Source organism: Nerophis lumbriciformis, linkage group LG34 (assembly GCF_033978685.3).
Source record: "Nerophis lumbriciformis linkage group LG34, RoL_Nlum_v2.1, whole genome shotgun sequence".
Classification (NCBI taxonomy): Eukaryota; Metazoa; Chordata; class Actinopteri; order Syngnathiformes; family Syngnathidae; genus Nerophis; species Nerophis lumbriciformis.
Genome location: NC_084581.2, coordinates 24,957,355 through 24,983,669, shown reverse-complemented (window position 1 = coordinate 24,983,669; position 26,315 = coordinate 24,957,355). Strand labels below are relative to the sequence as shown.

General features: G+C 39.0%; 3 protein-coding genes across 5 annotated transcripts in view; 1 reads left to right on the top strand and 2 right to left on the bottom strand.

Annotated features, from left to right (window-relative positions):
- Positions 1-1,959: 1,959 nt before the first annotated feature.
- On the top strand, positions 1,960-6,241 carry LOC133575285 (SRA stem-loop-interacting RNA-binding protein, mitochondrial-like). The gene is made up of 4 exons (XM_061927919.1): positions 1,960-2,093; positions 2,372-2,430; positions 2,511-2,618; positions 6,080-6,241. The coding sequence occupies exons 1-4, from the start codon at positions 2,027-2,029 to the stop codon at positions 6,152-6,154; spliced, it is 309 nt and encodes a 102-aa protein (XP_061783903.1). The 5' UTR covers positions 1,960-2,026; the 3' UTR covers positions 6,155-6,241.
- A 258-nt stretch (positions 6,242-6,499) lies between these two features.
- On the bottom strand, positions 6,500-19,191 carry lyrm2 (LYR motif containing 2). 2 transcript variants are annotated; one of them, XM_061927729.2, is made up of 4 exons: positions 19,039-19,191; positions 16,610-16,750; positions 9,147-9,255; positions 6,500-8,973 (listed from the first exon to the last, which is right to left on the bottom strand). In XM_061927729.2, exons 1-3 carry the CDS (start codon positions 19,102-19,104, stop codon positions 9,175-9,177), a joined length of 288 nt encoding a protein of 95 aa, XP_061783713.2. In that variant the 5' UTR covers positions 19,105-19,191; the 3' UTR covers positions 6,500-8,973; positions 9,147-9,174. The 2 variants fall into 2 exon arrangements, with proteins under 2 accessions (XP_061783713.2, XP_061783712.2); XM_061927728.2 differs by having other exon boundaries at positions 6,504-9,255.
- Positions 19,192-21,270: 2,079 nt separating this feature from the next.
- The window catches only part of mdn1 (midasin AAA ATPase 1), a 191,258-nt gene continuing 186,213 nt past the window's right edge, over positions 21,271-26,315 (bottom strand). For both annotated transcript variants that reach the window (XM_061928076.2, XM_072912214.1), the window contains exons 101-102: positions 26,099-26,241; positions 21,271-21,955 (exon numbers count right to left, since the gene is read on the bottom strand). In XM_061928076.2, coding sequence (XP_061784060.2) covers positions 21,770-21,955; positions 26,099-26,241 — 329 coding nt within the window. In that variant the 3' untranslated portion in view covers positions 21,271-21,769. The remainder of the gene's footprint in view (positions 21,956-26,098; positions 26,242-26,315) is intronic.

Genomic DNA, 26,315 nt, shown 5'->3' with positions numbered 1-26,315 from the left:
GGCGTGCCTTAAAGGCACTGCCTTTAGCGTCCTCTACAACCTGTCGTCACGTCAGATTTTCCTCCATACAAACAGTGAGCCAGCCCAGTCACATAATATATGCGGCTTTTAAACACACAAGTGAACGCAAATCATACTTGGTCAACAGCCATACAGGTCACACTGAGGGTGGCCGTATAAACAACTTTAACACTGTTACAAATATGCGCCACACTGTGAACCCACACCAAACAAGAATAACAAACACATTTCGGGAGAACATCCGCACCGTAACACAACATAAACACAACAGAACAAATACCCAAAACCCCTTGCAGCACTAACTCTTCCGGGACGCTACAATACACCCCCCCTTCCATCTCCCGAATTCGGAGGTCTGTCTCAAGGTTGGCAAGTATGCATTGAGTTCAGGTCCCCTGCGAGAGAAGAAAAAAAAGCTGTCTTTCATCTTATCAAAGCAAAAGGCTTGTGAACCGCCACTGTGTGCGATGGGATGCGACGTGGAGGTGTAGGTCTCCCTGATCTATTGGACAGCCACAGGAAGACCTTGTCACGACCCGAGATCTACAAAGCAGAGAGGGAGCAGACCTGACCTCTCTTTGGGCACCTTTTCTTTGAACTGTTTATGACCGAGTGCAACAGCCGTTTATGACCACCTCCCCTTAGGAGCAGCTGCGTAATGTAATGTATTGTAATCAGGAAATGCCCAAATAAAGGAGGAGGCGTGGAGCTCCCTCCTCAGAGCGTGGGACGACACTGCACAAGGGTACAGGTCTACGCGCTCTCCTCATTAGCTAAATTGAATCCTGTCTCTGTTTGATTTCTTTGCTTCTTGTCTTGTCTAATAGATGTCATCGGTGTTTGAACCTGACAATTCCAAAGTCAACTGTCGACTTTACTATAAGAAAAGTGAAGAGTTTGGGAACAACAGCAACTCAGCCACCAAGTGGTAGGCCACGTAAACTGACAGAGAGGGGTCAGCGGATGCTGAAGCGCATAGTGCAAAGACTTTCTGCGCAATCAGTTGCTACAGAGCTCCAAACTTCATGTGACCTTCCAATTAGCCCACGTACAGTACGCAGAGAGCTTCATGGAATGGGTTTCCATGGCCGAGCAGCTGTATCTAAGCCATACATCACCAAGTCCAATGCAAAGCGTCGGATGCAGTGATGTAAAGCACGTCGCCACTGGACTCTAGACAGACGCCTTCTCTGGAGTGATGAATCACGCTTTTCCATCTGGCAATCTGATGGACCAGTCTGGGTTTGGAGGTTGCCAGGAGAACGCTACATTTTGGACTGCATTGTGTCGAGTGTGACATTTGGTGGAGGAGGAATTATGGTGTGGGGTTGGTTTTCAGGAATTGGGTTTGGCCCCTTAGTTGCAGTGAAAAAAACTTTGAATGCTCCAGGATACCAAAACATTTTGGACAATTCCATGCTTCCAACCTTGTGGGAACAGTTTGGAGCGGGCCCCTTCCGCTTCCAACATGACTGTGCACCAGTGCACAAAGCCAGGTCCTTAAAGACATGAGTGACAGATTCTGGTGTGGCTGAACTTGACTGGCCTGCACAGAATCCTGACCTGAACCCGATAGAACACCTTTGGGATGAATTAGAACAGAGACTGAGAGCTAGGCCTTCTCGGCCAACAACAGTGTGTGACCTCACCAATGCGCTTTTGGAAGAATGGTCGAAAATTCCTATAAACACACTCCGCAACCTTGTGGACAGCCTTCCCAGGAGAGTTGAAGCTGGAAAAAGCTGCAAAAGGTGGACCGAAATCATATTGAACCCTATGAGTTAGGAATGGGATTGCATTACTTTTGGCAATATAGTGTACATTAGAATGTAAATTTAATTAATTAAAATGTACGATGTTTTACGGATTTTTAAAAAAAGACTGACGACATTTTTCGTCTACACTCCAGTCCAGTTGGGGGCGGTAGTATGTCTTAAATTGGATTGCCCAAACGCCTATGAAACCCACAAGGAGGAAGTTACGTTAGAGGTCAACAAAGTAAAGCATGGCGGCGTCATCCAAGAAAATGTACCAGGTGTTCGTAGCAAAAATACCATGGACAGTTGCTACCAGTGAGTTGATTTTGAAAAAACAAAGAAAAAAAGAGAGTTATTTTATGTGTCAGTAGCAAGACATATGAATACACAATGTTCATTGCGTGGCTGTAGACTAGAGTCGCCGCTGCTAGCTAACGTGCTATGCCACTTTAATATCTCTTAATCACAAATTGCCGCTTGCGAGTCATAAATAATCCATAATATTCCGTTCGATAATTATTTTCATTGTTTCCTCAACATGTGCTATTTTGTTGTACATTTGTATTGAAAGTATGAGTTGACCTGTCTTTCAGGGGAGATGAAGGAATACTTTGGGCAATTTGGACCTGTCAAGAACTGTACAATGCCTTTTGTAAGTTGTCACAGTGATGTCATTTACAATGCACTGTTCTGTTGTTGTTGGTCTTTTTACATGTTCATGTGTTGTGACAGGACAGAGAAACAGGTTTTCACAAAGGCTTCTGCTGGGTGGGATTCAGCTCAGAGGAAGGTATGAACAACGCGCTGCAGAAAGAGCCACACATTATTGAAGGGTCAAAGGTAAACACATCATCAAGACTTCAGGCTGAAATATACTCTGGCGTCAAGTAGATTGCGTCTTGCTCCTCCCCCTGCGTACCCTCCTGCACCCCCTCCAAAATTTTAGTTTTGTGGATGACGAAGGTCCTGGGTTCGATCCTGTGCTCGGGATCTTTCTGTGTGGAGTTTGCATGTTCTCCCCGTGACGGCGTGGGTTCCCTCCGGGTACTCCGGCTTCCTCCCACCTCCAAAGACATGCACCTGGGGATAGGTTGATTGGCAACACTAAATTGGCCCTAGTGTGTGAATGTTGTCTGTCTATCTGGGTTGGCCCTGTGATGAGGTGGCGACTTGTCCAGGGTGTACCCCGCCCACCGCCCGAATGCAGCTGAGATAGGCTCCAACGCCCCCTGCGACCCCGAAGGGAATAAGCGGTAGAAAATGGATGGATGGATGTGATTGGCCAGCTTTTGCCGAGGAGGGTCCCTGAGTACAGGAGAGCAGACGTTGTGCTTGAAATGCACAAATTATCGTATGAAATAAAGCAACACTGAACATTTGCATGAAAACTGCTATAGCGTACATAATATCTCGGTGTGCTCTAAAAATAATTACTAAATGTGTAATTTTTTAGCTTATGTTGCGCTCAGAAAAAGTCACACAAAGTACTCTCGTTTTAACTTTTATTACCAATCTTGTGCTAACACGGGGATGTCATACTCATTTTAGCTCAGGGGCCGCATGGAGGAAAATGTGTGCACACGCGGGCCGGACTACTAAAATCATGGCGTTAAAACTAAAGAATAAAGACAACTTCAGATTGTTTTCTTTGTCTTACTTTGGCCGAAAATAGAACAAACACATTCTGAAAATATTACAATAAAACTATAGAAAAAAAATACAGGCAGTGGTAAAGTTTAGATCCATGAAGGAAAGAAGAAAGTGAATGAATGTTTATAATTGAATACATTTACATATGCATTAAAATTTGTTTTCTTTTGTATAATGTTTTTTAATGAATTAAGTAACATTTATGACAACCATTTTCCAAAACACAATATAGAATGTGAGATATAACAGGATAATGCATACATTTATCATTTGTTTTCAAAACGCTTACAAAACTGTGGGACCCCATTTTTATGACTTAATGGGGTCCCTGGGACCCCATTTTGAAAATTCTTAGCGCCAACACTGATGGAGTATTGGTGCGTGCAAAACAGCAGCAGGTGGCTGTGGCCTGCGGGCCGGTTATAATACTAATCAAATATCCCGTGGGGCTATAGATTCGGCCTGCGGGCTTTGACACAAGTGCTAACAGCTTCAATTTTGACGCATATTCTTTCTCGAGCACAAGCACATGTCTTTTTCTCTCACACACAACAAACACTTCCTCATTCTCCGTCAATAACTCATAACATAAACATTAACACCAGCAGGTGGTTACAACAGTTGTTCAGGGGTTGCACAGTCTTAACTTCACAAATGTCTTTTCCTCTGGTTTATGCGTAAAACGTCCATTAAAAGTAAACCAGTGTTTCTGAATGATTAGTCCCAGTGTCAACAAAGGTGTCGATGTTGCAGTTGTCATTGCTCACGCTTCACAAGAAGGTAAATATGTAGTCAATGACAGCTGGGGTTGCTCCTTCTTGAGGTACTGCCCCTTAGTGTTTTGGAAAAGAATTGCAAGTCAGGCACCAGCCCCTGCGGAAGAGCTACACCCAAGTCAAGACGCCATCAGACAGGACGCAAACTAGGTGACGCAAGAGTATATTTCAGCCTTTATTGGAGGCACTTTGTTTTAGATTAGAATTATTTTGATTATGGCTTTCAAAGTTAATGTGGTGTTTGAGCACAGTGGGTCTCAACTTATCAACTATTTTATTCTACTCATTCTATTTATGGGTGTAACAATTGAATTTATCGTTTTATTATCCTAAATTTAAAGTACATCAATCTCTGCAAGTTGGCCTTCCAGAAGATAGGTATCGATCCAACATCGTTTTAAAAGGCAATATACAAATTTTATCGATACTACAAAATGACACCATTGGATTTAAGAACGGCAGACTTTATATGAAGTTTCGCACATTTAATCAAAAGTCCGTCTGCCCATTTGTGGGGTCATCAAAACCAAAAATGGCAGATACCTAAGGTGGTCAAGAAAGAAATGCAAACGCTACCAGACAATAGCATAAATTACAACACAACAACTTTCAGCTACAGCACGATTGCAAAAGCCACAATATATCATATAGCCACAACTTCAGTTTAAACCACAAAGGATGCGACGTAGAAAACGGAAGTGACAGCGGAGCAAGTTCGCCGATGGACCAGGTTGAGACAGAAGTTTAAAAACAGTGTAATAAACAAGTGTACTAATCTTATTGGAAGAAGTATAAAAGTTATTTATGACTGAAACAGTGGTCACACTTCACCTACGTTTCCAACTTTGTTCATTACATCGTCAGTCATTTGGCCCGTCTGTCGCTTAAACTTGTCCTCTGTCATTTCTCTATGATGTTCCATGTTTATTAAAATGAGAGTAGTGGCAGGTCAAACCACTGTTCATTTAACCTGAAAAGATTTGGTAGCACCTTATTCCTCAGTTAAACCTACTGTTCATTCAACCTGGAGAAATGTTGGTTGCACTTTAATTTAGTTAATATCTTATTTTTGCAAGTAAATCTGTTGGTTACTATACTTTTATTGAAAATGTCTTGAACGTTGAAAATGAGAGCAGAAAAAAATGTATCTTGTTAGTTCAACCTAAAGTGTTGATTGCACTTTATTCAAACACGATGTGTATTATCCAGTATTTGTTTTTTGCTAAAAAGTTGTGAATCAATTTTAACTCACTAAGTAGTGTCAGATCATATCTTTAAAACAAAACATATTGTCCCTAAAATGTACGGGCAACCACACATTCTGTCTCAAATCGAACGGTTACACCCCTAGTTCTAATCATTTGACATTGTGTCTCTAAAGTAAGAACTTATTCCCTGAGTTTGCAAACAATAAATGTAATATCCACAGTGGAGCACAAAAAATGTATTTTTGAAAATAGAAATGGAACTAAAAATGTAAATCTCATGAATCCGTTGCTGATACTATCCTTGGTCTTAACACTATTGTTTACATCGATGCGCCCACACCTAGCTTTATATTCATAACAAAGTTAGTATTGATTTTAACAACAATCAAGCATAATTGGCTGCATTATTATGATGTGAAACATATCTTAAAGTTAAACAGAACTTTTAAAAAACAATAGATTAGTTAGCAGTGAAAATATTGTAGTCATCACAATAAAAATGTTTAACCTATGTTTGTGCATGCTCGCTAAAATAAAGGTTATGGGGGCTTAACATTTTTGGTATTGAAATTTGCTATTTTAGATCTTGGTATAAAAAAAAAAAAGCCTCATGGAATTAAAATAGTTGATGGTCAATTTTATGACAAACTGTATTGTGTTTTTCAAGCTTCAAGTTCAGAAGAACCAACGACCGTTTACACAAAAATCCAACATGACTAAAAAGGAGTTTGAGTCCGAGTGACCACCTGGAAAAGTCTGTCTGTCTTGTGTTGTGCAGCAAAAAACATTGTCACCACGGTTCAAATAAAAATAAATGCAATAAAAACCATTTGTGTTTAAGACGTCTTGTTTTTTACGAGCGTAACAGGACATGCTTAAAGTCTGCCTGCATACAACACTACTGGTGAATAACGGTCATGGTTTAAGCTCTGCTTCTCCCTACTCTTTTACCGAGTTGAAACTATGCAATGTACCACATTGTAATTGTATGCATTTTCGACATAAATTAAAACCATGGTTTGTTTTAGACATACCAATTCAAAATGTCTGAAAAGGAGAGTAACAATCAGATGCGGGATATCTTATAACCCTTCTCCATGTCTCTGCAATTTTATTATTCGTTCACACTTACATACTGTATTTGTTTTTATACAAAAAGTTTACACACTTTCTGCGATGAAACAGCAATTTTTAAGTAGGATATACTGTATGTGCAGCAGTGGCTTATGTGGAAGGAAAACAAGAAATTAATAACATTTTAGGAGCAATAAAACCTGACAAACATTGTATAATGCATAAGTAACTATTAAAATGACAGAAGTGAATACATTCAAAAGGATGTGAAAACACATTGATAAATAGAACATTTTCAAAAAGATTTAAAGACAAAAGTAAAAATCTGAAAATGTCATATTTAGTTTATTCGTGTAACATTAGGATCAAATAATGTACATTTATCATTTGTAATATTTCAAGAAACATGAAAGCAGAGCTGAGAGAAGAACTTTTAATGACTGGATTCTTGACACATGTTTAATGTTCAAAAGAACTGTATTGAAATGCATTCCGTGCAAAAATATGACATGAAACCTGACAAACACTTGAACAGCATTTGATGTGAATTTTGAAAATTAGCATGGAACATACATTTGAAAATAAAAGCTAATGCTCCTTTGACACTATTATTTTAGGGTAATAATATATTATCCATTCATCCCCTCCTAGTGGTTAGTTAGCATGTCAGATACACAGATCAAGGGTTCAAAACTTATTTGGAACATCTCATGTTCTCTACGTTCGGCTTCCTCCCTTCTGAGTGAGAGTGGTTGTGTGTCAGCTGACTTTGGGCGAGAGGTTGTAGACCCTCGACTGGTCAGCAGTCAAGCTTAGACTAGATATACGTAGTAGACAACCATTCACACTAACGTTCAGACCTATGGACAATTTAGAAAGTTCTGTTTTCAGATAGTGGGCTAGGCCCCTTTGGGGGGAACATGCTTCATTGGTATCATGCTTCAAACCCCACTTTAAAAAGCTGTGTACTACAAAATAAAATCAGCACAAATTGTTTTATTCATTTTTGTTTTGTTGGTAAAGATTTTTATATGTTATGCTCTACAGCAGGGGAGTCGAACTGGTGTTCACTGAGGGCCACATTGCAGTTTATGGATATAAATGTACGAGGATTCACCTCAAGGTATTATCATACAATTGCCTATGCATTTGATTAGATATACATATTTTAAAATGTTTAGATTTTGCAGTAAAAAAAATTGGCAGCTCAGTCGCTACAGTTTTACTGCAAAATCTATGGTGGTTTTTACTGCATTTTACTGTAAATAGAAAAAGGGTACTATAGTTTTTGTAGGACAAAATTTGAGCAACTGAGCTGTCGTTTTTTTTCCTTCTGTATATTCTACAGTATTTTTCTTTTTACAGTGTACAGTTGGATGGAAAATTTGCTTTGAAATCATAAGTCACGCACAAATGACAAAAAAGTTTGAAATGTACAATAGTATTATATTTGTTGCATTATTAGATAATACTACATTTGAAAATATATGAAATTGCATGCAATACGTGTATTTTTTTCTGTCAAAATGGAAAGAACTAATACATTTTGTAAAGTACTTCATTGACACATTATTTCAAAGCTTTTGCAGGCCACATTATATAACGTGGCGGGCCAAATCTGGCCCCCGGGCCTTGAGTTTGACACCTTTAAACGTGGCGCAGTTGGGAGAGTGGCCGTGCCAGCAACCTGAGGGTTCCTGGTTTGATCCCCACCTTCTACCAACCTAGTCGCGTCTGTTGTGTCCTTGAGCGAGACACTTCACCCTAGCTCCTGATGGGTCATGGTTAGCGCCTTGCATGGCAGCTCCTGCCATCAGTGTGTGAATGGGTGAATGTGGAAATAGTGTCAAAGCGCTTTGAGTACCTTGAAGGTAGAAAAGCGCTGTACAAGTATAACCCATTTACCATTTACCTTTGCTCTAGAGGTAATGTTTCTGATCAATTTGAATGATTATTTATTGAGTCTATTTAATTGTACTTTTCAGTATTGAATGGTTAAAGTTGGTCAACAAATGATTATAGTTTAAACATGGCAAATTGATGCACTTTAAATATTTTCTGTTACAGACTACGTAAAAAAAGTTAGGGGTGAAATGTTTTCTTCTTCATAGGGGTGGGCGTAACAGAAAATAATTGGAAAGCACTGATTTAGTCAAAGAAACATGTTTTTGAAGGCTGGAAGTACTGTAGTACAAGTACAAGTGCAGGCAGAAACATACCAACTCCACAGGTTTTCCTATTTGAACCCAGACATATAAATGACAATGAAAGGCTTGATAATTAAAGACATCCTTACTTGTTGCTGGCGTGTGTGTTGAACAACTGTGCTGCTTGAAAAATATCAGGAAAGTGGTGACTGGTGGGGAGCTTCAGTAGGACACCATCAAACACCACTGGGATGAACTTTAGAACTAGGAGCCAGTACAACCCACATTATCCTCATTGCACTAAATGGGCCCTAGTGGGTGAATATTGTCTGTGTTGGCCCTGCAATGCGGAAGAAAATGGATGGATGGATGGATGGATCTTCTACATACATGACAATAAATGGTCTAATTATTGTTAGTGTTAAGAACACGTGTTGTATTAATAGATAGCAGCCCAGTCTGAAGTCCTCCACAAAAATCCTTGAAGTAAAGTCCTGCCACACAAATGCTTACACAAAAGATGGTCAGCATTCTTCTGCGTTTAGTTCCCTGCCAGGGATAGTGACGTCTGAAGCTCTTTCAGATGGTTGGTCGCTTGTGTGATCATCATACGGATGGCATCCTGAGAGAATAATGGGAATGAAAACACGAGTATAGCTTTATCAGTGGTAAAAAAAATCAAGTACAACTACGTAGGGCTGTAACAGTACGTGCATTCCTAATCAGACTTTTTCTACAGAGGCGTACCAATTCCCCACACGAGGAGGGAATGGTGCCTTTCACATTTGAACCGATACAGTGCCAACTTCTAGTACCCTGGAATCAAAACCAGTGCTGTTCCCATTTTCTGTATTTTGGTGTGTGTTCATGTGGTAATAAACGTAAAACAAACTAACATACATGTACAATAATAAAATATATTGTATTTATCTAACAGTGCCAGTTGCCATATTTAGTTTTCTTCCCCGTCTGAGTCTCATCTGCAAGAATGCATTAATTTCAGTTTGTCCTCCATGTGTAGTCGGGAAGTAGTCTTTGCTGTGAAGTTGAATGTACCAGTCTTGTCTTTTGTTGAGTCTTAGAAAGTGTTTATGGGGACGGCGTGGCACGGATAGGAGAGTGCCTGTGCCAGCAAGCTGAGGATTCCTGGTTCGATCCCCAGCTTCTACCAACCTAGTCACTTCCGTTGTGTCCTTGAGCAAGACACTTCACTCCTGCTCCTGATGGGTTGTGGTTAGCGCCTTGCATGGCAGCTCCCACCATCAGTGTGTTAATTTGTGTGTGAATGTGGAAATAGTGTCAAAGGGCTTTGAGTAACTTGAAGGTAGAAAAGCACTATATAAGTAAAACTCATTTACCATTTATACAAACCCCGTTTCCATATGAGTTGGGAAATTGTGTTAGATGTAAATATAAACGGAATACAATGATTTGCAAATCCTTTTCAACCCATATTCAATTGAATGCACTACGAAGACAAGATATTTGATGTTCAAGCTCATAAACTTTATCTTTTTTTTGCAAATAATAATTAACTTAGAATTTCATGGCTGCAACACGTGCCAGAGTAGTTGGGAAAGGACATGTTCACCACTGTGTTACATGGCCTTTCCTTTTAACAACACTCAGTAAACGTTTGGGAACTGAGGAGACACATTTTTTAAGCTTCTTAGGTGGAATTTATTCCCATTCTTGCTTGATGTACAGCTTAAGTTGTTCAACAGTCCGGGGGTCTCCGTTGTGGCATTTTAGGCTTCATAATGCGCCACACATTTTCAATGGAAGACAGGTCTGGACTACAGGCAGGCCAGTCTAGTACTATGAAGCCACGTTGATGTAACACGTGGCTTGGCATTGTCTTGCTGAAATAAGCAGGGGCGTCCATGGTAACGTTGCTTGGATGGCAACATATGTTGCTCCAAAACCTGTATTTACCTTTCAGCATTAATGGCGCCTTCACAGATGTGTAAGTTACCCATGTCTTGGGCACTAATACACCCCCATAGCATCACAGATGCTGGCTTTTCAACTTTGCGCCTATAACAATCCGGATGGTTCTTTTCCTCTTTGGTCTGGAGGTGACGACGTCCACAGTTTCCAAAAACAATTTGAAATGTGGACTCGTCAGACCACAGAACACTTTTTCACTTTGTATCAGTCCATCTTAGATGAGCGCAGGTCCAGCGAAGCCGACGGCGTTTCTGGGTGTTGTTGATAAACGGTTTTCGCCTTGCACAGGAGAGTTTTAACTTGCACTTACAGATGTAGCGACCAACTGTAGTTACTGACAGTGGGTTTCTGAAGTGTTCCTGAGCCCATGTGGTGATATCCTTTACACACTGATGTCGCTTGATCGTTGATGCAGTACAGCCTGAGGGATCGAAGGTCACAGGCTTAGCTGCTTACGTGCAGTGATTTCTCCAGATTATCTGAACCCTTTGATATTATGGACCGTAGATGGTGAAATCCCTAAATTCCTTGCAATAGCTGGTTGAGAAAGGTTTTTCTTAAACTGTTCAACAATTTGCTCACACATTTGTTGACAAAGTGGTGACCCTCGCCCATCCTTGTTTGTGAATGACTGAGCATTTCATGGAATCTACTTTTATACCCAATCATGGCACCCACCTGTTCCCAATTTGCCTGTTCACATGTGGGATGTTCCAAATAAGTGTTTGATGAGCATTCCTCAACTTTATCAGTATTTATTGCCACCTTTCCCAACTTCTTTGTCACATGTTGCTGGCATCAAATTCTAAAGTTAATGATTATTTGCAAAAAAAAAAGGTTTTATCAGTTTGAACATCAAATATGTTGTCTTTGTAGCATATTCAACTGAATATGGGTTGAAAATGATTTGCAAATCATTGTATTCCGTTTATATTTACATCTAACACAATTTCCAAACTCATATGGAAACGGGGTTTGTAATATAAGTAGTGCACTGACTGTAACATGCATTTAGTTGTAGTTTTGATTACCAAAGTTGGAGGTGTTGAAATAGCCGCGTAAAAACGCTAATGCTAATCAGTAGCATGTATATAGCAAACCCAATGTCAATTGGCATCGTGCTAACACATTTTAAAAAGTTGAGCCTTACTTTTAAGTGCTTTTATCAGGCATGCTTGCTTTGTAGGCCTGTTTGCCCGCCACGTGCAACAAAGGTATATAAATATGGTACTGCTTAATTTTACGTGAAATAGTACTTGGTAATACTAACAGAATGTCAGCTGGTACCGACAAGTACCGAATTCGGGACCCATCCCTACCAGTGAAATTTGTGAACAAAACCAAGAGGATAAGATGCAAGAAGTGGGCCTTCATTGTTCCGTAGAGATGGGGAATGTGAATACAAGCTGCAGCACTTCAACCGGTAAGAAAGTTTTTATGTCAAATTAATAATCATTATTCACGCTCTTATACTTAATAAAATCTCAAATATTCTTCATTTATGTGGCGGTTTTTTTTTGTTTTATTTATTTCTTTTTGCATCTTCTTTTCTTTTCTACAGGTGTCTTGGTATTCGAAGATTCGATTCGAAGGAGTCTGATACCTCGAATTGTCGGACATTGAGCCCATTGATTGATTTTTAGTGTATGTCAGACGTTACGCAACGCGCTTACTTGTGCAAAGCTGGACAGCCAGTTAAGGTTACTAAAAGCAAGCAGCTACACAACAGCTAAGCACACAATAGCATACAAGCTACGTAATAAGTGTCCGTAAATGAACAATATTGCAGTATAAAACACCACATTTTTCTATGTAAACAAGTATCAAATAATTATACATATCGTAGGTCTTCAAGGCAAAAGTGTGTTAGAAAGTATCGAGTAACAAACGTGTTATTATTGTACATTTTATCACTCCATTTATTCATGCGAGTGTGTCGTAGTCACAAAATGTGGTAAACTGTTCCACCCCGACGACCACAACGAGCTGTAAGCTGGGATGCTTTTCAACAACAATTCTTGTTGTGATGATTCAATTCAGAATAAATTCTAGATACAACTCGATACACATCCATTCTCGCATTATATTATTTTATACAAAAATAATATAAAACTTTTTCTTAACAGGTTACAAATGTCATATACGTGCAGCCAGTAAGTGCAAAGATGGCCAAAACACAAATTTTGATGATTCTTTAAAATATATTTATACATATATATATATTTATGAATCAACTTAGAATTTGAATAAATGAGAACTGTAATTTGGATGTAAATCAATTTCTTTGAGCGCCCTTATTGTAAACATTATTGTAAAGAGTAGCTAACATCCACAGTTGATATAAAATGTCACCATTCCCTAAATGTCCATTAAAAGGATGGATAAAAAAGGCCATGATAAATAACATTTATAAATCTAAAACTTCCAAAGTAGATACGATAGTTGACCTTTTACTGAACTCAAACGTACATTTCCAGTCTTGGGTGTCATCTGCCAACTTGATGTAGTTTTATCGGTTTTAAACAATTCCTCTCGCTGGCACCAGGGTTGTGTGAAATACGATAGCTAGGTTATAAATGTGGTTGATTATGGAGCTTTTAATACCATTGTTACACTGTGAAAATGCATGTTGATGACACATTCTAGCTGTGTCCCGCAAATTTGAAGGGCTTTAAAGGGGAACTGCAGTTTTTTTGGAATGTTGCCTACCGTTCACAATCATTATGAAAGATATAACGACGGATGGATTTTTTTTAATGCATTCTAAATATTAATCAAACGTAAATAAAAATCCGCTTACTGCGCAGCCAATGGGAGTTCCACTATTCCGCCCATAAATTCCAATAAATAACCATTCAGAAACCGCCAACAATACTCTATTTACATTTTGTGACTTGAATATTAACCAAGTGTTAGTGATATTGTTATTATAAGCGCTAACACAGACAAAGTATTTATAGCGGCGCCGTGATCACAAGCGTGTGTGCCTATGTTTACATCATGGAGTGGTCTGCTGCTTCCTCCCGCCCTTTAAGTTTATTGTAGATCATAAATCATGCATCTCAGCTGGACAGGAGAAGTCTGAGTAGGTATTCCGACAAGTTGGTACACTTTGACAGCCATTCAGACCCGAAACTGGCGAGGACGACATGAAAAGACGCTTGGTCCCGCCACCCTGTTTCTACGTGAGGAATATGAGTAATTTTTCATCTAAATGAGAATATATGAACATCCTAGCAGCTGCCATCCTTATGACAGCAGACTTTGTACAGTAAGTGATGTTTTATTATGGTTGTTGTCTCTCATAAAGTTTGCAGTGAGTAATAATCAGTGAAAAAAAGAAAACGTCATGATGAGTTTTTCAAATAATGCGCCGCGTATTCTTAAAATCATCAAAATACGTAAATATTAAATGTTAGCATAAATGTACCTGTTACTACATTAGATTACATATATACTTACAGCATGTATATTAAACCTTAATGGAGGTGTTTGGATGTTTTTTAAGGGCTTTATAGGCAGAGTTGGGCGGCTCCCATAGGATTCATTGCAAGCAAACTTTTGATCGCATTCATTTCATATTTAGAATGCAAAAAACCCCAACATATGTCGTCATGTCTTTCATAATGAATGTGAATGATAAGAAAAATGTATCCAAAAAGTGCAGTTCCACCTTTAAGGGCAAACAAACCCAAAGGGTTTAAATTTAGAGCCAATAGCAGGAAATAAGTTAAATGTGTATTTGATATTGTTACATCGCCATCCTGTGTTTTTGTCTGATTACAATGGTGATTAAAAATGAAATCCGTTAACGATTTTGAAAATTATAGGTATCAGCATCAGCATTTATATTAACAATACTGCTCCTGGATCAACTTGGTATTGGATCAATAACCACATTTGTCGTATCACCTAAAACTAATGTTAAGTATCAAACAACAGAAGAATAAGTGCTTATTACATTTTAACAGAAGTGGGGATAGAACAGAAAATAACCCGTTATTAACAGTAATTTAGCAAGTAGATTAATAATAATGTTGAGAAAATGATAAAAGGAAATTTTGTAACAAGTTAGGAGTCTTGGTAACCTGTTTTAAAATGGTTATATTATCAGTTACATACCAAATAAAATATTGTGATGTACAGTATAGGCCACACCTTATCATTCAATGCATTTTTCTTTATTTTCATGACTATTTACATTGTAGATCAGGGGTGTCAAACTCAAATACAGAGTGGGCCAAAATTTAAAACTGAACAAAGCCGTGGGCCAAGGTTGAACAAATTAACCTTTTTGATAGGGACCCAAACAAGTTTTGCATTGAATATTGAACAAGCAAGGCTTTTATAACTTTATAGTGACATGCAAAATCCAGTTTCAAATAATAATAATAATAATTAAAAAATATCAATGGCATATCAAATACAATTTAAATAAAAATTGAATGCCTCTTTTCTATTTGCAGCCTTCTGAGGTAAATATCAACATTAACTTTTTCCACAGGCTAATAAATTTGAAAATAAAATAACAATGAATAAACCAACCATTCAGGACTTTAAACTGCTCAGTTTGCAACACACTGATCTAATCTGATGTACCTGGCATCTTTTCTTGGATGCTAGTTCATTAATGTCGGGGCTCAGGCTTTGAGCTGAGGCATCCCTCATTATCGAACGAAGGTGTTCATCAGTCATTATATCTCGTATTCCACAGTCTTGGGGGCGTGCCTTACAGGCACTGCTTTTAACATCCTCTACGAGCTGACGTCACATCCGCTTTTCATCCCTTCTAACAACGTGCCCGCCCAGTCACAAGATATGAGCGGCTCCTGTACGCACACACACGTAAATGCAAAGCATACTTCATCAACAGCGATACAGTTTACACTGAGAGTGGCCGTATAAGCAACTTTAACATTGTTAGAAATATACGCCACACTGTGAATCCAGACCAAACAAGAATGACAAACACATTTCGGGAGAACATTCGCACAGTAACACAACATAAACACAACAGAACAAATACCCAGAACCCTTTGAAGCACTAATTCTTCCGGGACGCAACAATATACACCACCGCTACCTCCAAACCCCGCCGCCTCCCCCCACACACATACACACACCTTGTAGCGTCCCGGAAGAGTTAGTGCTGCAAAGGGTTCTGGGTATTTGTTCTGTTGTGTTACTGTGCGGATGTTCTCCCGAAATGTGTTTGTCATTCTTGTTTGGTGTGGATTCACAGTGTGGCGTATATTTCTAACAATGTTAAAGGTTTTTATACTGGCACTCTCAGTGTAACCTGTATCGCTCAAGATCAAGTATGCGTTGCATTCACTTCTATGTGCATGCCAAAGCCGCACATATTATGTAACTGAGCCAGCACTCGTTGGACTGGATGAAAAGAGGACGTTACAATTCTCAGGAGGGGTACTGAAATTTGGAAGTCTCCCGGGAGGTTTGGCAAGTATGAGAATTAGCGGTGTACCGCGGCACCGCCGCTGTATATAATCGGCGGGCCAGCTCTAGTTCACTTGGCACCTTACGGGCCAAGTGAAATTACACGGCGGGCCAAATTTGGCCCGCGGGCCAGAGTTTGACACCCATGTTGTAGATTGTCACTGAAGGCATCAAAACTATAAATGAACACATGGAGAGTTATGTACTTAACAAAAAAAGGTGAAATAACTGAAAACATGTTTTATATTCTAGTTTCTTCAAAATAGCCACCCTTTGCTGTTATTACTTTTTTGCACACTCTTGGCATTCTCTCGATGAGCTTCAAGAGGTAGTCACCTGAAAGGGTTTTCACTTCACAGGTGTCACAGTTTTGATGCCTTCAGTGACAATCTACAATGTAAAAAGAAAAAGCATTGAAATGAGAAGGTGTGTCCAAACTTTTGGCCTGTACTGTATATCGTTATCGCAGGAGGCCGCAATATATATTTTAGGCCAAATCCCCCATCCCTAGCTGGCACATTATCATACCTCAATTAGGGGCACCTCCAAACATTTGAACACTTCCTTACCTGGTCTGTGGCCTGCCGATTCCTCTTGAATTCATCTCTCGCCCAGTCTCTAAGGTACTTTCTGTCTCGCTCATCCGGTACTTGTCGTATGGTCTTCAACATATTCCTGTAAATCCCCAGAACTTGCGTCCTCTGTAAGAACTAAGGAGTACATTTATAGTATAAACTTGTTGACACGGATCACCTCAAATTGTTGTTTGACTGTCAAGGTTGTCATTGTTAGAAAAGTGAGTCAGAGTTAGGGCTGGGCGATATATCGATAAACTCGATATATCGCGGGTTTGTCTCTGTGCGATATAGAAAATGACTATATCGTGATATCCAAGTATACGTTCTCACGCAGTTGCTTTTAGCTGCGGGCATTACACTACAGGCTTTTCTCACTCTTTGTTGTCTCTCCTTCTCACAGAGACTTAAAACAAGCGCACCTTCTTACATACGTCACATACATATACGCCCTCGCGGAGCAGAGAGGTAGCGGCATGGGTAATGTTAGCTGTGGTGCGAGTGGTAACACGAGAGAAGGAAGGTGCGAATCTGGTAACAAATGAAGGAAGAAGAATGAATTCCCAAGAAAAACAGCACGGGGTCCATCGTCTGGCGGTGGTTTGGCTTCAAGTGGGAATATGTTGAACAGACAACCGCAATTTGTCAAGTGTGGGGCAAAAGCGTTACTACAAGAAGTAGCATTACTGCTAATTTGTAGCATCATTTGAAAATTCACCCGCTAGAGAATAAGGAGTGCTTGAAACTACGCATGTCAACATCTCCGTTCGGTCCCACACCAACAAAATGCAGAGGCAACTATTTCCAGATCAACACCGTATGAAAAAAATAGTCAACAACAGAAGGAGATAACGTCCGCAGGAACCTACCACATAGCGAAGGATTTGATTTCCTATTATGCAGCTCATTTTTATTTGACACTTATTGAAATATCTTATGTGACATCATGCACAAAATTGTACTTTATTTGTTTTAAACTATTGTGGTGGCGTTCTGTATAAAAAGTGCACTTTAATTTAGTGTTGTTTTGATATGTCATCTTAGTGACATCATGCACAAAAGTGCACTAATAGCTTGTCTTAAAATGTCTCTGACAATCTTGCACTGTCTATTTTGAAATGACATGAATATTTGTGCCACTGCTTAATAACTGTTTAATAAATACAGTTTTGGTCAATTGACTTAGTTGTGATTTCCCTCTCTGCATGAAAGTTTAAAATGAGCATATATTAATGCAGTATGAAGAAGAATGTTTTAATGTAGACACATAGAATCATCATACCGCTGTGATTATATGCATCAAGTGTTCATTCAAAGCTAAGGCAAAATATCGAGATATATATTGTGTATCGTGACATGGCCTAAAAATATCGAGATATTAAAAAAAGGCCATATCGCCCAGCCATAGTCAGAGTAACCGAAAAACACGAGCAATTACAGTGCGATGCATACGTTTTAGAAAAGCATTAAAGTTAAAGTTAAAGTACCAATGATTGTCACACACACACACACTAGGTGTGGCGAGATTATTCTCTGCATTTGACCCATCACCCTTGATCACCCCCTGGGAGGTGAGGGGAGCAGTGGGCAGCAGCGGTGGCCGCGCCCGGGAATCATTTTGGTGATTTAACCCCCAATTGTATAGTCATATATGACTCATATATGAGTCATATATGAGTCATATATGACTCATATATGAGTCATATATGAGTCATATATGACTCATATAGTCATATATGACTATATGAGTTCAAAAGAAAAACTAAATATTTCTTTGGAAGGCTTGAATATCCTGAGTATTCAGGTATTATTTATCAACCCATAACAAGTACTTTAAATGTGTTTAACTTAAAATGTGTCCTTTGTGCTCATAAAGTTCAAATGTCACGTGACAGTCATGTGACTAGCCCATAATAGCACTGACAGGTCAGCTGGCTCCTTTCCAAAAGCTCATTTTAAAGCCATTTAACAATTGTGATGCATTTATGGGGTGTCAAACTTGATAATTTAACTTCTTAATACACGTCTTCAATCAATCATAGTTTACTTATATATAGCCCTTACTCACAAATGTCTCAAAGGGCTGCACAAGCCACAACAGGGCAAAAAAAAAGTCAACCTAATGAGTTAATAAAAACAAGTTTTGTGTGAAGTTTTTAGCGTTAACATTGTTGTGGAATACGTCTGACGTGACGTATTTGTCACGATAGCAAACATACTCATAAATATTCATGTTCCAATGGTTTGACATGAGTTATTTGAAGTCCTGGTCGTCGAGTTGTGTGACCATCAACATTCATTTCTTCTAGTAAGTTCGTCCGACAACACACCATTACCTTTTTGGGTGTTATCCCATTACCAGCAGACATGTTTATCTACTGCTTTGCGCTACAAGCACATTATATGTTAGTGGTATATTTTACCTGTTTTAAAGACAGTGTAGCTGGTGGTAACCTCGACGCCGCCATCGTCCTGTCACAAGTCAACATGCCCCACCGGATACTGTGACGTCACACTGGTTTGCTGTAGCGCCCTCTAGTGTAGTGGAGGATAAATGCTGGGCATACTTTGCTCATTCCTCGAGAATAAAGCCGTCACATTCAAGGCCCGGAGGCCACATCATTTTATTTGACCCTCGAAATCCTGGAAATAATGTGTGTCAATAAAGTACTGTAACTTTTCTTACTAAATGTATTACTATTTTGTGAGAAAAGTACTCCATTTAAACACAAATTATGTTAACTTAAATATTGTCTAATTATGCAAAAATATATATCATCAAACATTCAAACCATGTTTTTAATAGAAATAAATACTCATAAGGATTTAAAATCATGAAATTGTGCAATGTAAAAGTAGCAGTAGATTTCATGGTAAAATTGTGAAATTTACAGCATTTTTCACTAAATGGAAAAAAAAACTGTACTTTTTTTTTTTACTGAGATAAATTGTGGTGCCGTTTTGGCATTTACAGTAATACACCGAAAAATCTACAGTTGTTGATTTGCGTAAAAAGCCCCCCCCCCCCCCAAAAAACACTGGCAGCTCAGGTGCCAAAATTTTACAGTAAAATTGCAGTTTTTTTTTAATTTACAGAAAAAAAACAAATGCAATTTTTACAGTAAAATTCTGGCAACTGAACTGCCTTTTTTTTCGCCATAAAAACAGCAGTACTGTTTTTCCATTTACCGTACAGTAATACAGGTATACACTAAACTTGAGGTGAAATTATTGCAACTTACCATATTTGTTTTTGTTTTTAAAAAATCTACTAAAAAAACGCTTTAAAACATTGTGTAATAATAGAATTCACTGTTAAAAGCAGCCCTCTGGGGCCAAACATAACTGCAATGTGGCCCTCAGTGAAAACGACTTTGACACCTCTGCACTAGAAGGAAGATCCTACACGACACATTATGGAAGAGACAATCCAATCCAAAATAAAAGCATTATTTTATCATTGGTGGCATCACAGTCAGGATCTTTGAGCGGAGTTTGCTGTTTTCTAGTCCAGAAACATGCGTGACACAATTGTCTTCAGGTGTGAATGTCTGAAATACAGAAATGTTATCATGACCCCCTAAATTGTATTACTATTGATAACTTCATATTGATCTATACATTGATGGGAAAGGCTCCAGCCTACATGCATTCCTGTGTACTTACTACTACACCGATGTCAGCAAATTTGATTAAATGTTTTTAAAAACACCAAAAAATAACATAATTGTCAAACAGTTTAACAGTAAAATTTATATTATTACTAATCTAATTGTATTTATTCATACTAATTTGTATTCATATTAATGACTTTATGTACTGTTGCCTTTTCCTTAAGAAATGAAAGAAAAATAGATGAAAGTTATTATTGAGAATAATATGAGAAACTTCATTTTGTTGACTAGAACACGTATAGAATGATTAAAAAAAAAAGAAAACTACTTAAAATGCACTAATAGGTAATTGTTTGGGGATATAGGAGATAGATTTTCTGGCAGCTAATTGTTTTCCCACTTACAATTAGCTGATGCACATTCACACATTTTATGCACAATTTAATATTTACAGAATAAATCCCATGACAATAAGATTCATTTGGAATATAACATCATAACCAAAAAGTTGAATCTTTACCAACTCAAAAAGGATGGCAGTACACTAATAAGGCACAAACATTTAAGTCCCCTCCCCCCCAAGAGTTTTTTCTAACATGGCGCAGGTTCACAACCTGGTTTCTAAAATTTGTCCAGGCAGCTCAGGCAGAAGCGGATGTAGTTTGTGTTGCGAGTCGTGGACGAATGCAAACAGTAAAAAAACATCGTAAATACAATTTAGTTTGTTCCTACTGTATAAAACAATACTTGTGCAGTACAATTTGTATTGGATGGTTAGGATGAGTCTTTGCCTCATTCCTGTGAGAATCATGCGTGGGACTAAAGCGTTTAAGAGTTGGACTATTCAGGTCTAGCTGCAGTGTGCGCAAACAACCACCAGGTAGCATCGGTGAGCAGATAAACCGTATCATCTCTGTCTATTTCGGACATATCAAGTCGGTAGTGCATTCTTCATTCAAGCTTAAAGTGAAGGATGAAGCAAAAATACAAGCTAACCTACTGTCATTCTGCAGTAAAGTCTGTGAAATAAGAACAGAGCGATTTTGTAAACAGTTTATTATCAAAACCTTTGTATCATGATTTATATTTCCGCAACAGCGCCTCTTGAATAATTTAATACATAATTCATAAAAGCTGCGGGCCTGAATGGAAAAAAGGTCTGAAATGTTTCTTGTAAAAATGGTGTGATTAGATCTTGCCATGTTATTTGTTTTGCAGGCCAAATCTATCGTTTCTTGGCGATGGTCAAAGTAAGTCTTTGACACAAACCAAATGACTTTCTATGATCACATACTGTACTACTTTGTCTATACTGATTCAAGCATCAAAGACTCTCTTCATATGCGACCATGACAGACAGATGCTCCCTGATTAAGATCAAAAAAATAATAACACACCTGTAAATGTTTCTATCAAACTCATCAAATAATTTGAGCAGATTGTCCTAAAATGTATGAAAATGAAGGCACATTACAGGTGCGGCAGACTGGATCATGCCTGCTGATTTGCTTCCGTGATGAAAAGGTCCACCAAGAAGGGGTCACAGGTCGTCGGCCGTGACCAGTTCAAACCACTGCCGCAGTGCATCGCTCAGGGTCTCTGGCAGGGCGTTGACATCTCGCAGGATGACGTAGAACGGGAAGGGGAATTCGTCCATGTAGGAGCGGATCTCTGGCAGCTCTCCCGGTCCTTTGAATACTGGAACTCTGATGTCCAGGATGGAGTCCTGTGTTAGAACACAAGGAATTACTTCACACATTTTCCTAAATACTTTAACTGACAACAAGGTCATGACTTCATCAATCTTGCGTTTAGTTATTAGCTTCTGAAGGTGATAACTTTGTCTCCATTTTTTAATGTTGTATAAACCTGGGATGAATGAATATTAAAGGCTTCATTATGCTACAGCACAGGTGTCAAACTCAAGGTCTAGGGGCCAGATCCATACTTGCCAACCCTCCCGAATTTTCCGTGAGACTCCCGAATTTCAGTGCCTATCCCGAAAATCATTCTCCGGAATTTCTCCCGATTTCCAGCCAGACTTAAGGCACGCCCCTCCAGGTCCGTGCAGACCTGAGTGAGGACAGCCTGTCGTCACGTCCGCTTGGCCAACCAAAAAGTAACCACAGAACACTATAGTGTTCTGTGGTTACTTTTTGGTTGGCCAACGGTTTACGTTGTATTGCGCACCCTGACGGCAAGTGTGGGAGTCGGTTCTGAAGTAAAAAGACGTAACTTCATCACCTCGCCTGGTTATTGACTCCAACCCAGAATATTACACTTCCCATACCTATGCTCCTTCAAAGGCTGTGCTACTGGCTGCAAAGCATTGCACTTTCAAATACAACAATGAGTAGAGGAGTGTTATGTGTGTAAATGTGTAAATAAATGAACACTGAAATTCAAGTATTTATTTTATTTGTATGTGTATATATAATAAAATACACATACATACATAAATATATATATATAAATATATATATATATATATATATATATATATATATATATAGCTAGAATTCACTGAAAGTGAAGTATTTATTTATTTCTTTGATTTATATATATATATATATATAAATACTTAAATTTCATGAATTCTAGCTATAAATATACCCCCCCGAATCTCTCGAATTTGGAGGTCTCAAGGTTGGCAAATATGGCCAGATCTGGCCCGTGACATAATTTTATCTGGCTTGCAAACACCTGGAAATGATATGTGTCAATAAAGTACTTAATATTTTCTCACTAAATGTAATTGATTGTTTTCATTTTGACAGAAAAAATATATGTACTGCTTGAAATTGCATACCTTTTAAACTTTAATAGTATCCAATATTGCCACAAATATTACAGTATATTATCATACTTTCCAAACATGTTTTTGTCTATAAAAAAATACTTAACTTTACAGCAAACTACCCATCAAATTAATAAGAATGACAATACATTTACGTTGTTCTTTACAGCATATTACTGTAAATCGAAAAAAACTACTGTTTTTTGCATTAAAATTTTGTTGACTGAGCTGCCAGTTTGACTGTAAAATCTATGGTTGTTGTTTTTAACTGTGTATTACTGTAAATGGAAAGACCAGCTTTTTCCGTTAAAGCCCCCCTCCCAAAAAACAGTGGTATTGTTTTTCCATTTACCGTAAAATGTTGAGAAAAAAACCAACACAATTTTACAGTAGCATTTTCTAAATGGAAAGTTTTTAATGTAAAATTGACAGTCTACTTTAAACAATTTATATAATTAATAATGAAACCCAGAGGCAAATTCATACATTATTTGCTGTTACAAGCGGCCCTCTGATGGCAGCCATAACAGCAATGTGGCCCTCCATGAAAACCAGTTTGACATCCCTGTGGTACAGCGTCACGGCGCCCCAACGGCCCGTAACTCCCCATCGAAACCATTATTCAGTTGGGATGTAGAACAGGACTACAAACTGGAGTTACTAAGAATGTACTTGGAACGATGAAGAACATTACTACAAATAAAATCATCAATGAGCTAAATGAGTAGATATTACACTCATTTGCTTTGTCATTTATAACACAAAGCTAACTAAGCTGTGGATGTTTTGTTCAGATAGCTTAGCATAAACCATATTTTTCAGACTATAATTTACAAGCCTTTCATTTTCTCAAAAATCAACAGTGCACCTTTCAACCCGGTGCGCCTCATGTATGTATTCATTCTGGTCATGCTTACTGACCCGAACAAGTTTTATGTAGTAAATGGTGTAATGGTGTAACAATGACTAAAACTACATTTAAAAATGCTGTCAAAATGAACACTGTTGCGGGTTGACGCTCGCAACTACCTTAGGTAAGCAAGCAAGACCAAAACTTTGGTGTTTCATTGAGATTATAGAACATCACACACAGCGCTCAAAAAATCTGTCAAAATGTTTTAGTGTGACTTTCATCTCTGTCTGGAAGTCGCTGCAGAGAGTGGTGAGGACGGTGGAAAAGATCATCAGGACTCCTCTTCCTCCTATCCAAGAGATCGCAAAAAGCTGCTGCCCGACCAGGGTTCAGAAAATCTGCAGAGACTCCTTCCACCCCCACCAAGGACTGTTTTCACTGCTGGACTCTAGAAAGAGGTTCCGCAGCCTCCGTAGCAGAACCTCCAGGTTCTGTAACAGCTTCTTCCCTCAGGCCGTAAGACACTTGAACGCATTAAAATAATCCCCTCAATTCCCCCCAAAAACGGATTAACTCGCTGGAATATAAAGACAATATAACATACATCCATAAATGTGGATGCATATGCAAAAGTGCAATATATTTATCTGTACAGTTATCTATTTATTTATATCTGCACCTTATTGCTTTTTTATCCTGCACTACCATGAGCTAATACCAAATATAAATAATATCATACCAAAGACTATAAAAATGGGACCCATTACCTCCCCGCTTGGCACTTAGCATCAAGGGTTGGAATTGGGGGTTAAATCACCAAAAATGATTCCCGGGCGCGGCCACCGCTGCTGCCCAGTGCTCCCCTCACCTCCCAGGGGGTGAACGAGGGGATGGGTCAAATGCAGAGGACAGATTTCACCACACCTAGTGTGTGTGTGACAATCATTGCTACTTTAACTTTAACTTAACTTCCATCCATCCATTTTCTACCGCTTGTCCCTTTCGAGGTTGCGGGGGGTGCTGGAGCCTATCTCAGTTGCATTCGGGCGGAAGGCGGGGTACACCCTGTACAAGTCGCCACCTCATCGCAGGGCCAACACAGATAGACAGACAACATTCACACACTAGGGCCAATTTAGTGTTGCCAATCAACTTATCCCCAGGTGCATGTCTTTGGAGGTGGGAGGAAGCCGGAGTACCCGGAGGGAACCCATGCAGTCACGGGGAGAACATGCAAACTCCACACAGAAATATCCCGAGCCTGGGATTGAACTCAGGACTACTCAGGACCTTCTTATTGTGAGGCACATGCACTAACCCCTGTAACACCGTGCTGCCCTTTAACTTAATGCAACAAAATGTCGTTCTTGTCTGTACTGTAAAGTTCAAATGTGAATGATAATAAAAGGACTTCTAAGTCTAAGTCTTTTATAGGCTACGAAGCCGTGTGTAAGGACCCCAAAATGGCACCTATAAGGAGATATTATCTGGCATTTTGTTTTGCACTATTATGCAAAACCAACTTTTCCTACCTATTGGTATTTGGGATTTGCCTCAGTCCCGAAAATTTGCACACGTCCGCCATTGTAGTACATGCCGTAGTCAATAAGCTCCTTATTTTTCTCTTATCTCTTGTTGTGTGGTATTCATCCTCCGCTGTTGCCACTTCGAATACGAAGTAGTGTAAAGTTCTAACTTATGTATGTCAGGAGACTTGCTCTGGAAGCGCTAAAAACTACCAATACAACAAAAATGACGGGGAGAAGACGCTGTCGAAGTAGAGGCACGTAAATAAGACGGCACATCCTTGAGAAACGGTCAGAAGGGGCTTGAAGAAAAAACACCATTACATGTTAGGTAGACCAAAAGGAAGTGTTTTGAATGTAGAAAAAAAAAATACAATATGACCCCTTTTATGCGCCTTATTATCCGGTGCACTTAATGAAAATAGAATCAACGGTGCGCCTTATGGTTAGAAAATTACAGTATTCATAACATTTTGTTCCCCCTCTGTACCCCAAACAAACCAAACCGTGACCTTAAAAGTGAAGCAGGCACAAACCTTTATGACATCTTGTCACCACTCTAGTACTAGATATTCATGCAAGGATGCACTTTTTAACATTTGCTGAGAATCCACAAATTAATGACAATAAAAACATCTGTACACAATGTACATCTTGTACGTAGAAAAAAACAAGCAAAATACTGTTGCTTACCCGTGAAGAAAGGCTGTCAAGTACCACAAAAATGAGGAACACGTTTGCACTTCGTGCCGCTCGTATTTCCGCCATCACCCGCTCTTTCCCTTCAAGGAACAGTCCTCGACCATCCGACACGACCAGCAGCAGCTGGGACGTCTCTGCGGGGAGAAGTCAACAGTCTTTCTGCTTTAAAATGTTTACCATTCAGTTCTATTGATAGCTTAAATCAGAG